Below are 12,927 nucleotides of genomic sequence, written 5' to 3'. Positions count from 1 at the left end.
TACATATATCAGCATGCTGACCACACATATCAGCATGCTGGTCCTTCCCATGGACTGACCGTGTACTGATTTTGGACAACTGATGCACCATGTCAGTACACATATCATCAAGCTGTCCCTTCCCGTGGACTGATCCGTGTACTGAACATATATCAGCATGCTGACCACACATATCAGCATGCTGGTCCTTCCCATGGACTGACCGTGGACTGATCCATGTACTGAACATATATCAGCATGCTGGTCCTTCCCATGGACTGACCGTGTACGGTCCGGGGGTGTTACAAATGGTGGTATCAGAGCGTGTTTCCGATCATGCTCATAAACCGCAACATTTTTCAAATCTTTTTATCAAGTCAAAATGAGTCGCTTATGCCACATTAGGAAACCACTCCGTTCCGCTTAGGGTTTTTAGGGAGTAGTTTTAGGATTAGTTCCTTGGGATTTTTTTCTTTCTTTAGGATTAACCCTTGAAACTGTGTAGATGTCTAATCAAGGATCAGGAGCAGGCGGGTCGTTCGGAACGTCGGGTCAGGATGGGTCGAGGTACGCAAACTACCACAACTTCTGGGATGCTCCGAATTCAGCAAACCAGACTGGCGACAGTGGACCAAAGCCTATGGAAGGCGTTGAACGTGCTCACAGTGAGGAGAACGTATCTCCTGTAGCGTGGCGATTATCAGTATCACCACCCAATTCTCAGCATGCGAAATCAGAACCATTCGTTGGACCACAGAGACCCCATTCATCTCATGCAGACTCGGAAGGATCTACATCAATTAGAATCAACTCAAGACCAGCAGAGCCGACTACACCTATGCCAGCACCTGCACCAGCTCCAGCAGAAGGAGGTAGACCAGCAGATCCAACATTATCTATGGTACATAACCTTTTGTCTAAAGTCTTAACCAACAAAGTTACCCCAACTCCAGAAACAAATCAACCTGAAACTCGACAACCAGACTTCCTGAAGTATGTTCTTACGATGAAGAACATGGGTACCTATAAGTTCGAAGGAGAAACCGACACCTTCAAAGCAGATACATGGCTACGACGTGTAGAGAAGAACTTCTCAACCACCAGGTGTCCAGACGAGTACAAGAAATACGTAGCTGTGCATTACTTAGAGAAAGACGCAATGTCTTGGTGGGAGAGTATCACACGAAGACAAGGAGTAGAAGACATGGATTGGGATGCATTCAAGCAGGAATTTCAGAGGAAGTATTTTCCTCCAGAAGCAAGAGACAGAATGGAGCAAGCTTTACTTCGATTGGAGCAAGGTGAAAGGAGTGTTAGGGAGTACGAATCAGAATTTCTCAAGCTCAGTCGATACATCTACTACGAGGACGGAGATGAAGTGGTGTTAGTTCGTAAGTTCTTACGAGGTCTTAAGCCAGAGATCGGAAGTCGTCTACAAGCCGTCAACTTTGTGAGTTTGTTCGAGTTAATAGAGAAAGCAGTCAACGTGGAGGAGATGGTAGCAGCTGAACGTGAACCAACCGTTGGATCAAACCCCAAACCTCAGAGCAGTCAGTCCAAGGATGATAAGTTGCGAACCAACCAGAAGAAAGGAAGAAAGGGTCAGTTCAAACGACATGGAAAGAAGCCGAAGGCACAAGTGATGTGCTACAATTGTGGTCAGTTGGGACATTACTCTCGTGAATGCACCAACTCAACGGCCGAGAAGGCGGATTGGAAGGCATCGGATACTTGCTACAGCTGTGGAGAGAAAGGTCATTTCGCCAACGAGTGTACTGTGAACCGTCCAGGACAGGGAAGAGGATCGTCTGCGCGTACCCAACCAAACCGACCGACCAGAGAACTTCCTGCATCCGAAGGGAGAGTCTATGCCTTGGAGATGGAGGAAACTCCATCTAGTGCTCCGGGACCGTCGAGAGGTCATGTGACAGGTTTGTTTGGGTGCTAACTCTCTTTTGCGTGTTTATTTCTGTGTAGAGTAGTTAGTAGTTTGTAGTTTGTTGTGTTAACATTCTGGATGAATGCTAGTGTGTTGATCTTTGTTAGGATCATTGTTGGTTGGTGGAACCCCTACTGTTGTTTTTTTTTGATTCGGGAGCCACCCATAGTTTTGTGAACCCAGTAGTAGCCTCTAGATTTGTAGGAACCCTTGTGACCCGTGATATTGATATCTCGGTGTTAACCCCTGGAGGCCAAACCTTGAAAGCTGAAAAGGTGTTGTTGGATGTGCCAATTGTGCTTTTACAAGCAACCCTTTTAGCCAACCTAGTGGTCATGCCTTTCGAAGCTTTTGAGGTTATTTTAGGAATGGATTGGCTGTCAAGGCATCGGGCGTGGCTGGACTGTGCAAGAGGAAGAGTTTTCTTTGAAGACGACCATCGAGGAGTATTGGCGTATTATGGGATCAAGCCTAGCGTCTCAGCAACGTTCGTCACAGCAATGAGAGCAGAGAGAGCCTTAGTGGACGGCGAGGTCTACTTGGTATCGCTTACGTACATCGGAGAGGAGAAAGGAAAGGAATTGAGAATGGAAGACATTCCAGTGGTCCAAGAGTTTGAACATGTGTTTCGGGCGTTAATGGAGTTACCACCACCTCGGAGTAACCCGTTCACCATCAACTTAGAACTGAGCGCTGCACCTATTGCCAAGGAACCTTACCGCATGGCACCAGCAGAGTTAGCAGAGCTCAAGAAGCAGTTGGAGGATTTACTAGACAAAGGTTTCATCAGACCGAGTTCTTCACCTTGGGGAGCTCCGGTTTTGTTTGTGAAGAAGAAGGATGGCAGCATGAGATTGTGCATCGACTACAGAGGAATCAACAATGTCACGATCAAGGATAAGTACCTTTTACCTAGGATCGATGAATTGTTGGATCAACTAAGAGGAGCGAGTTGGTTCTCAAAGATAGATTTGACTTCGGGATATCACCAAATTCTGATAGCAGAGAACGACGTAATGAAGACAGCATTCAACACTCGGTACGGCCAGTTCGTGTTCGTTGTAATGCCATTCGGGTTAACCAACGCACCAGCAGTATTCATGAGGTTGATGAATGAAGTATTTCACGACTACCTCGACAAGTTCGTGATTGTGTTCATCGACGACATACTCATCTACTCACGGAGCGAGGAGGAGCACAAGGAGCATCTGAGGATGGTACTTGAGAGACTAAGAGACCGGAAGTTGTTTGCTAAGCTTAGCAAGTGTCGATTCTGGAAGCGCGAGATTGGTTTCTGAGGTCATAGAGTTTCCAAGCATGGAGTTTCGGTGGATCCAGAGAAGATTGAAGTCATCCAGAAGTGGCCTTGTCCTACCTCAGTAACGGAGATCAGAAGTTTCCTCGGATTGGCGGGCTATTACCGAAAATTCGTGCAAGCTTTCTCATCAATCGCGAAACCTTTGACACGATTGACGGGAAAGGAAGTCCTATTTCTTTGAGATCAGCATACGGAGAGAGCTTTTAACAAGCTCAAGGAGGCATTGACTACGGCACCAGTTCTTGCCTTACCCCAGCCGGGTAAGCCATATGTTGTGTATACTGACGCATCGCGGGTAGGATTAGGGTGTGTGTTAATGCAAGAAGACAGAGTCATTGCATACGCCTCAAGACAGTTGAAGAACCACGAGGAGAACTACCCCACACACGATCTGGAGATGGCGGCCGTTGTTTTTGCATTAAAGATATGGCGCTCGTATCTTTATGGAGAGAAAGTTCAGGTATTTACGGATCACAAAAGCCTTAAATACTTGTTCACTTAGGCAGATCTGAATTTGCGAGAAAGACGGTGGATGGAATTCATTGCGGACTACGACGTTCAGATTCAGTATCACCCAGGAAAATCAAACGTGGTAGCGGATGCATTGAGTCGACGAAGAGCTGAAGTAGACTCAGAGCGAGATTTGGAGAAGTTATCAGATGAATTCAAGAAGGTAACTTTAGCTGCACTGGAAGGAGAATCTAGTGAACCATTGGGAATGCAAGCCGTGAACCAAGCCAGTTTGATACAACGTATTCGAGGAGCGCAGCAGCAAGAAGAGAACCTGAAGATCATCATCGAGCAGCTACGAGAGCAAGGAGGGCCAAATGCTAGTGGATATCATATGGCAGAAGACTGAACATTGCTACTCAACGGAAGAATCACTGTGCCAAAGGAGGGAGGATTCAAGGAGGAAATTCTCAAGTTAGGGCATCAATCACTTTTGAGTATACATCCTGGAAGCACCAAGATGTATAGAGATATGAGGAGATATTACCATTGGCCAGGAATGAAGAAGTCAGTAGCAAGATGGGTAGCGCAGTGTCAAGTTTGCCAGCAAATCAAAGCCGAACACCAAGTACCAGGAGGGTTACTTCAAAGCATACCTATTCCCGAGTGGAAGTGGGATTCAGTGTCCATGGATCTAATCACATGATTACCAGTGGCCAGAGGAAGATCAAACAATGCAATTTGGGTTATTATGGATCAGCTGACAAAGGTAGCACATTTGTTAGCAATCATAGACACAGACAAGACGGAGACATTGGCGGAACTTTACATCAATCAGATTGTGAAGCTACACGGAGTACCAGCAAACATTGTCTCAGATCGAGATCCAAGATTTACAGCAGCATTCGGGAGAGCATTGCAAGGAGCGTTGGGTACGGAGTTTCACATCAGTACTGCATTTCACCCAGAAACAGACGGGCAGACGAAGAGGACCATCTGGACAATAGAGGATATGCTACGTTTGTGTATTCTCGATTGGTCAGGTACGTGGGAGAACTATCTACCTTTGATAGAATTTTCCTACAACAATAGTTTCCACGCCAGCATTGCAATGTCACCATATGAGGCATTGTACGGAAGACCTTGTCGAACACCTCTATGTTGGACGGAAGTTGGAGAACGAAGATTATTCGGACCAGGAGTCATTGAAGAAACATTGGAGAAGCTGCAAGTCATCCGAGCAAACATGAAGAAGGCACAGGGTCGACAGAAGAAGTACGCGGATCAAAGAAGGCGAGATGTGGTATTTGCAGTTGGAGCTATGGTCTATCTCAAGGTATCAGCTCAGAAAGGAAAGGATCATTTCGGCAAAGTCGGGAAGTTAGCAGTTCGTTTCATTGGTCCATACCGGATCATTGGAAGAGTAGGAGAAGTAGCTTACAGGCTAGAGCTGCCAGAAGACATGAATTTACACCCTGTATTTCATGTATCTATGCTGAGAAGGCACATTCGAGATCCTGATTCTATCGAGCCTGAGAGAATCCCAGAGCTGAGGACAAATCTCACATATCCAGAGGGCCGATACGCATCGGGGAACGACATTTGAAGAAGCTGAAGAATAGGGAGATTCCTCAAATCCAAGTCTTTTGGGGAAGACAAAACCGCTTGGTGATAACATGGGAAGATGAAGACAGATTTCGTCAGAACTATCCAGAGTTCTTCGAAGATGAAGCGGCAACGTCATCAGCACCTTAGAATTCGGGGACGAATTCTAATGAGTGGGGGAGAATGTAATGACCCTGCTCATAAGTGGAAAAGTCAAAGACCTTGACCATAGTCGTGGTCGAAACGAGGAACGGTCATGGTCGAAAGACAGTTTTCTGCCGGTACGAGAAAATCGATAAAAATCGAGCAAGAGGAGATCGACGTTTTGAAACTGAAGAAGGAGAAGCATTGTCTAAGTAAATCAAGGAATGAGTTTTCTCATTTGAAGAAGAGGTTCAGAAGTTGTTGACATGGTGAAGAAAGTGAAGGCGCGATGACATGGCGACCACCGATTGGATTCGGAGGAGTGACGGAGCGATACGCATGGAAAACTCTCATTGGCTGGAAGAAGACTTGGCGACCAAGTTACGAAGCATCTAGAAGACGAGACTTGGCGACCAAGCAACGGGAAAACTTGGGGAGAAAGGTAAAAACCTTCCGGAAGCCAGGTTACTTGTCGCGGAAGTTTCGTAGTGGGACATGTGTCCATTTTTCCTCATGCATGTGTGCCATTTGTCCAGCCCAGCCTCAGTCCTCCATTTCTATAAATAGCAGACCCCTCCCTTTCATTTTTCTCATTCAAAACCGTGAGAGCTTACCTTAGAGAGAGAGTGGTGAGTTAGAGAGAGAAACCGAGAGAAAAGAGTGTTTTCGGGTAGTTTTTAGTTAGCGTTTTTGGGGAGATAGCTAGGGGTGCTGGATAGTCTTTGTAGCCAGTAGCCAAGGTGGGTTTCCTGTGTGTTTCTTGTGTGTGTGTTTTGTATGCAGGTTCGAGCTTGACCAACGGGTCTTAAACGGAGACTCGGGGCATAGTTAATCGATTTTCTGCAGGGCCCCGCGGAAAGTGTGTGCTGCTTGCATACATGTTGTGTGATTGATTGTTTGTTTGTTTAGTTGTCACTTGCTTAGTTATTAGTTTTAGTCTAGACTTAGGTGCATCGAGGTTTGAGGTTAAGCTCCCTCATGCTAAGTAGTGTTTGTGTGTGTGTTTGTCTAGACTAGGGCGAGTGATTGTTATGCTTTGAGTCTAGATGTGCGTGGATGTTAGAGGTGGAGCTCCCTCACGCTTGTTGCTTGTTTGTGTGGCATCTAGACTAAAGCATGGTCCATCTCGGGGTTAGATTAGGGAAAGCCTAATTCTCCGAAGGTGTTCGAGACCATGGAGATAGAATGGGCGATACCCAATTCTCTAGTGGTGGTGTGACCTACTCTCCATGGCTTGTCACGTGAAGTGGGTCGCGCCCATGGACAAGCGTTGCATGACGATGCGGCCCGGGTTAGATTGGGAGAAGCCTAATTCCCGGAGATGATGTTTTCCGACCATGTGACTGTTGTGTTTGTGATCGGGAGTGTTCAGTATGGAGATGTGTTAGGGCTCCGAGGTGTTGGGATCCCAGGATGTGTGTCATCCGAATTTTTGTTTGTGTAGATCGAGTCTAGGATCGAGTCTAGCTTTCTTTTTGTGTAGTTAAGCCTCGGTGGTGAGACCATTTGTTTGTTTAGTAATTGCTTGTTTCCTTGCTTGCTTGCTTGCTTGCTTGTTTGTTTGTTGCTTCTGCTGTGTTGTTTATTAACCAATTGTTGATTGTGTTTGGGGCATGGGCTGAAGGGGGTCGTTGTTGTTTATTATTTTGGGAACTCACTGAGTAATTCCGATTACTCATCCCCTCTTCTACTATGCAGGTAACCCGTAGGTAGGAAGCTTAGGGCGCAGCGGAACATGAAGCGGCCGGTGTAGATTGGAAGTGGCATAAGCATAAGCGTACTATCTTTTGGAATTACTTTCTTTTCATTTTGGCACTAGGCCGTGAGCTCAAACTCTGATATTTTGTATTGTAATGTTTTGTAAAACACTTTCTACCTATTATTAATAAAATGTATGTTTATATTCGTAGTTGTGTGTTAAATGATACTAGACCTTGTCCGGGTCGACACAACTCGATGATTGTGGGACGGGTTGTGAAGCCTTAGGCCATGACATCGAGGTCATAGCAAACTGGAACGGATTGGTCGAGAGTCTTGACTTGTTCTTGATTCTTGGTCGACCCGGTACGGTGAGCTATACTTGTGGCGCTCCCGGGACGTACCAGGTTAGTCCGGCCTGGTACGGTCCAGGGGTGTTACAAATGGTGGTATCAGAGCGTGTTTCCGATCATGCTCATAAACCGCAACATTTTTCAAATCTTTTTATCGAGTCAAAATGAGTCGCTTATGCCACATTAGGAAACCACTCCGTTCCGCTTAGGGTTTTTAGGGAGTAGTTTTAGGATTAGTTCCTTGGGATTTTTTCTTTCTTTAGGATTAACCCTTGAAACTGTGTAGATGTCTAATCAAGGATCAGGAGCAGGCGGGTCGTTCGGAACGTCGGGTCAGGATGGGTCGAGGTACCAAACTACCACAACTTCTGGGATGCTCCGAATTCAGCAAACCAGACTGGCGACAGTGAACCAAGGCCTATGGAAGGCGTTGAACGTGCTCACAGTGAGGAGAACGTATCTCCTGTAGCGTGGCGATTATCAGTATCACCACCCAATTCTCAGCATGCGGAATCAGAACCATTCGTTGGACCACAGAGACCCCATTCATCTCATGCAGACTCGGAAGGATCTACATCAATTAGAATCAACTCAAGACCAGCAGAGCCGATTACACCTATGCCAGCACCTGCACCAGCTCCAGCAGAAGGAAGTAGACCAGCAGATCCAACCTTATCTATGGTACATAACCTTTTGTCTAAAGTCTTAACCAACAAAGTAACCCCAAGTCCAGAAACAAATCAACCTGAAACTCGACAACCAGACTTCCTGAAGTATGTTCTTACGATGAAGAACATGGGTACCTATAAGTTCGAAGGAGAAACCGACACCTTCAAAGCAGATACATGGCTACGACGTGTAGAGAAGAACTTCTCAACCACCAGGTGTCCAGACGAGTACAAGAAAGACCTAGCTGTGCATTACTTGGAGAAAGACGCAATGTCTTGGTGGGAGAGTATCACACGAAGACAAGGAGTAGAAGACATGGATTGGGATGCATTCAAGCAGGAATTTCAGAGGAAGTATTTTCCTCCAGAAGCAAGAGACAGAATAGAGCAAGCTTTTCTTCGATTGGAGCAAGGTGAAAGGAGTGTTAGGGAGTACGAATCAGAATTTCTGAAGCTCAGTCGATACATCTACTACGAGGATGGAGATGAAGCGGTGTTAGTTCGTAAGTTCTTACGAGGTCTTAAGCCAGAGATCGGGAGTCGTCTACAAGCCGTCAACTTTGTGAGTTTGTTCGAGTTAATAGAGAAAGCAGTCAACGTGGAGGAGATGGTAGCAGCTGAACGTGAACCAACCGTTTGTAGTTTGTTGTGTTAACATTCTGGATGAATGCTAGTGTGTTGATCTTTGTTAGGATCATTGTTGGTTGGTGGAACCCCTACTGTTGTTTTGTTTGATTCGGGAGCCACCCATAGTTTTGTGAACCCAGTAGTAGCCTCTAGATTTGTAGGAACCCTTGTGACCCGTGATATTGATATCTCGGTGTTAACCCCTGGAGGCCAAACCTTGAAAGCTGAATAGGTGTTGTTGGATGTGCCTATTGTGCTTTTACACGCAACCCTTTTAGCCAACCTAGTGGTCATGCCCTTAGAAGCTTTCGAGGTTATTTTAGGAATGGATTGGCTGTCAAGGCATCGGGCGTGGCTGGACTGTGCAAGAGGAAGAGTTTTCTTTGAAGACGACCATCGAGGAGTATTGGCGTATTATGGGATCAAGCCTAGCGTCTCAGCAACGTTCGTCACAGCAATGAGAGCAGATAGAGCCTTAGTGGACGGCGAGGTCTACTTGGTATCGCTTACGTACATCGGAGAGGAGACAGGAAAGGAATTGAGAATGGAAGACATTCCAGTGGTCCAAGAGTTTGAACATGTGTTTCGGGCGTTAATGGAGTTACCACCACCTCGGAGTAACCCGTTCACCATCAACTTAGAACTGAGCGCTGCACCTATTGCCAAGGAACCTTACCGTATGGCATCAGCAGAGTTAGCAGAGCTCAAGAAGCAGTTGGAGGATTTACTAGACAAAGGTTTCATCAGACCGAGTTCTTCACCTTGGGGAGCTCCAGTTTTGTTTGTGAAGAAGAAGGATGGCAGCATGAGATTGTGCATCGACTACAGAGGAATCAACAATGTCACGATCAAGGATAAGTACCCTTTACCTAGGATCGATGAATTGTTGGATCAACTAAGAGGAGCGAGTTGGTTCTCAAAGATAGATTTGACTTCGGGATATCACCAAATTCTGATAGCAGAGAACGACGTAATGAAGACAGCATTCAACACTCGGTACGGCCAGTTCGAGTTCGTTGTAATGCCATTCGGGTTAACCAACGCACCGGCAGTATTCATGAGGTTGATGAATGAAGTATTTCACGACTACCTCGACAAGTTCGTGATTGTGTTCATCGACGACATACTCATCTACTCACGGAGCGAGGAGGAGCACAAGGAGCATCTGAGGATGGTACTTGAGAGACTAAGAGACCGGAAGTTGTTTGCTAAGCTCAGCAAGTTTCGATTCTTGAAGCGCGAGATTAGTTTCTGAGGTCATAGAGTTTCCAAGCAAGGAGTTTCGGTGGATCCAGAGAAGATTGAAGTCATCCAGAAGTGGCCTTGTCCAACCTCAGTAACGGAGATCAGAAGTTTCCTCGGATTGGCGGGCTATTACCGAAAATTCGTGCAAGCTTTCTCATCAATCGCGAAACCTTTGACACGATTGACGGGAAAGGAAGTCCTATTTCTTTGGGATGAGCATACGGAGAGAGCTTTCAACAAGCTCAAGGAGGCATTGACTACGGCACCAGTTATTGCCTTACCCCAGCCGGGTATGCCATATGTTGTGTATACTGACGCATCGCGGGTAGGATTAGGGTGTGTGTTAATGCAAGAAGACAGAGTCATTGCATACGCCTCAAGACAGTTGAAGAAGCACGAGGAGAACTACCCCACACACGATCTGGAGATGGCGGCCGTTGTTTTTGCATTAAAGATATGGCGCTCGTATCTTTATGGAGAGAAAGTTCAGGTATTTACGGATCACAAAAGCCTTAAATACTTGTTCACTCAGGCGGATCTGAATTTGCGAGAAAGACGGTGGATGGAATTCATTGCGGACTACGACGTTCAGATTCAGTATCACCAAGGAAAATCAAACGTGGTAGCGGATGCATTGAGTCGACGAAGAGTTGAAGTAGACTCAGAGCGAGATTTGGAGAAGTTATCAGACGAATTCAAGAAGGTAACTTTAGCTGCACTGGAAGGAGAATTTAGTGAACCATTGGGAATGCAAGCCGTGAACCAAGCCAGTTTGATTCAACGTATTCGAGGAGCGCAGCAGCAAGACGAGAACCTGAAGATCATCATGGACCAGCTACGAGAGCAAGGAGGGCCAAATGCTAGTGGATATCATATGGCAGAAGACGGAACATGGCTACTCAACGGAAGAATCACTGTGCCAAAGGAGGGAGGATTCAAGGAGGAAATTCTCAAGTTAGGGCATCAATCACTTTTGAGTATACATCCTGGAAGCACCAAGATGTATAGAGATATGAGGAGATATTACCATTGGCCAGGAATGATAAAGTCAGTAGCAAGATGGGTAGCGCAGTGTCAAGTTTGCCAGCAAATCCAAGCCAAACACCAAGTACCAGGAGGGTTACTTCAAAGCTTACCTATTCCCGAGTGGAAGTGGAATTCAGTGTCCATGGATCTAATCACAGGATTACCAGTGGCCAGAGGAAGATCAAACAATGCAATTTGGGTTATTATGGATCGGCTGACAAAGGTAGCACATTTGTTAGCAATCAGAGACACAGACAAGACGGAGACATTGGCGGAACTTTACATCAATCAGATTGTGAAGCTACACGGAGTACCAGCAAACATTGTCTCAGATCGAGATCCAAGATTTACAGCAGCATTCTGGAGAGCATTGCAAGGAGCATTGGGTACGGAGTTGCACATCAGTACTGCATTTCACCCAGAAACAGACGGGCAGACGGAGAGGACCATCCGGACAATAGAGGATATGCTACGTTTGTGTATTCTCGATTGGCCAGGTACGTGGGAGAACTATCTACCTTTGATAGAATTTTCCTACAACAATAGTTTCCACGCCAGCATTACAATGTCACCATATGAGGCATTGTACGGAAGACCTTGTCGAACACCTCTATGTTGGACGGAAGTTGGAGAACGAAGATTATTCGGACCAGGAGTCATTGAAGAAACATTGGAGAAGCTGCAAGTCATCCGAGCAAACATGAAGAAGGCACAGGATCGACAGAGGAAGTACGCGAATCAAAGAGGGTGAGAAGTAGTATTTGCAGTTGGAGATATGGTCTATCTCAAGGTATCAGCTCAGAAAGGAAAGGATCATTTCGGCAAAGTCGGGAAGTTAGCAGTTCGTTTCATTGGTCCATACCGGATCATTGGAAGAGTAGGAGAAGTAGCTTTCAGGCTAGAGCTGCCAGAAGACATGAATTTACACCCTGTATTTCATGTATCTATGCTGAGAAGGCACATTCGAGATCCTGATTCTATCGAGCCTGAGAGAATCCCAGAGCTGAGGACAAATCTCACATATCCAGAAGGGCCGATAAGCATCGGGGAACGACATTTGAAGAAGCTGAAGAATAGGGAGATTCCTCAAATCCAAGTCTTTTGGGGAAGACAAAACGGCTTGGTGATAACATGGGAAGATGAAGACATATTTCGTCAGAACTATCCAGAGTTCTTCAAAGATGAAGCGGCGACGTCATCAGCACCTTAGAATTCGGGGACGAATTCTAATGAGTGGGGGAGAATGTAATGACCCTGCTCATAAGTAGAAAAGTCAAAGACCTTGACCTTAGTCGTGGTCGAAACGAGGAACGGTCATGGTCGAAATACAGTTTTCTGCCGGTACGAGAAAATTGATAAAAACCAAGCAAGAGGAGATCGACGTTTTGAAACCAAAGAAGGAGAAGCATTGTCTAAGTAAATCAAGGAATGAGTTTTCTCATTTGAAGAAGAGGTTTAGAAGTTGTTGACATGGCGAAGAAAGTAAAGGTGCGATGAAATGGCGACCACAGATTGGATTCGGAGGAGTGACGGAGCGATACGCGTGGCAAACTCTCATTGGCTGGAAGAAGACTTGGCGACCAAGTTACGAAGCTTCTAGAAGACGAGACTTGGCGACCAAGCAACGGGAAAACTTGGGGAGAAAGGTAAAAACCTTCCGGAAGCAAGGTTACTTGCCGCGGAAGTTTCATAGTGGGACATGTGTCCATTTTTCCTCATGCATTTGTGCCATTTGTCCAGCCCAGCCTCAGTCCTCCATTTCTATAAATACCAGACCCCTCCCTTTCATTTTTCTCATTCAAAACCGTGAGAGCTTACCTTAGAGAGAGAGTGGTGAGTTAGAGAGAGAAACCGAGAAAAAAGAGTGTTTTCGGG

General features: G+C 46.0%; 1 protein-coding gene across 1 annotated transcript; it reads left to right on the top strand.

Moving 5' to 3' along the window:
- The first annotated feature begins 11,827 nt into the window (after positions 1–11,827).
- On the top strand, positions 11,828–12,262 carry LOC117130246. Its single transcript, XM_033283234.1, has one exon. The coding sequence runs from the start codon at positions 11,828–11,830 to the stop codon at positions 12,260–12,262; it is 435 nt and encodes a 144-aa protein (XP_033139125.1).
- The last annotated feature ends 665 nt before the right edge of the window (positions 12,263–12,927 follow it).

Source organism: Brassica rapa, unplaced genomic scaffold (genome assembly GCF_000309985.2).
Source record: "Brassica rapa cultivar Chiifu-401-42 unplaced genomic scaffold, CAAS_Brap_v3.01 Scaffold0388, whole genome shotgun sequence".
Lineage (NCBI taxonomy): Eukaryota > Viridiplantae > Streptophyta > Magnoliopsida > Brassicales > Brassicaceae > Brassica > Brassica rapa.
This window is presented reverse-complemented; position numbering and strand designations above follow the sequence as displayed.

Coding starts and splice junctions, on each gene's coding strand:
- LOC117130246 (XM_033283234.1), top strand. CDS start 11,828: ATGGTCTATCTCAAGGTATCAGCTCAGAAAGGAAAGGATCATTTCGGC.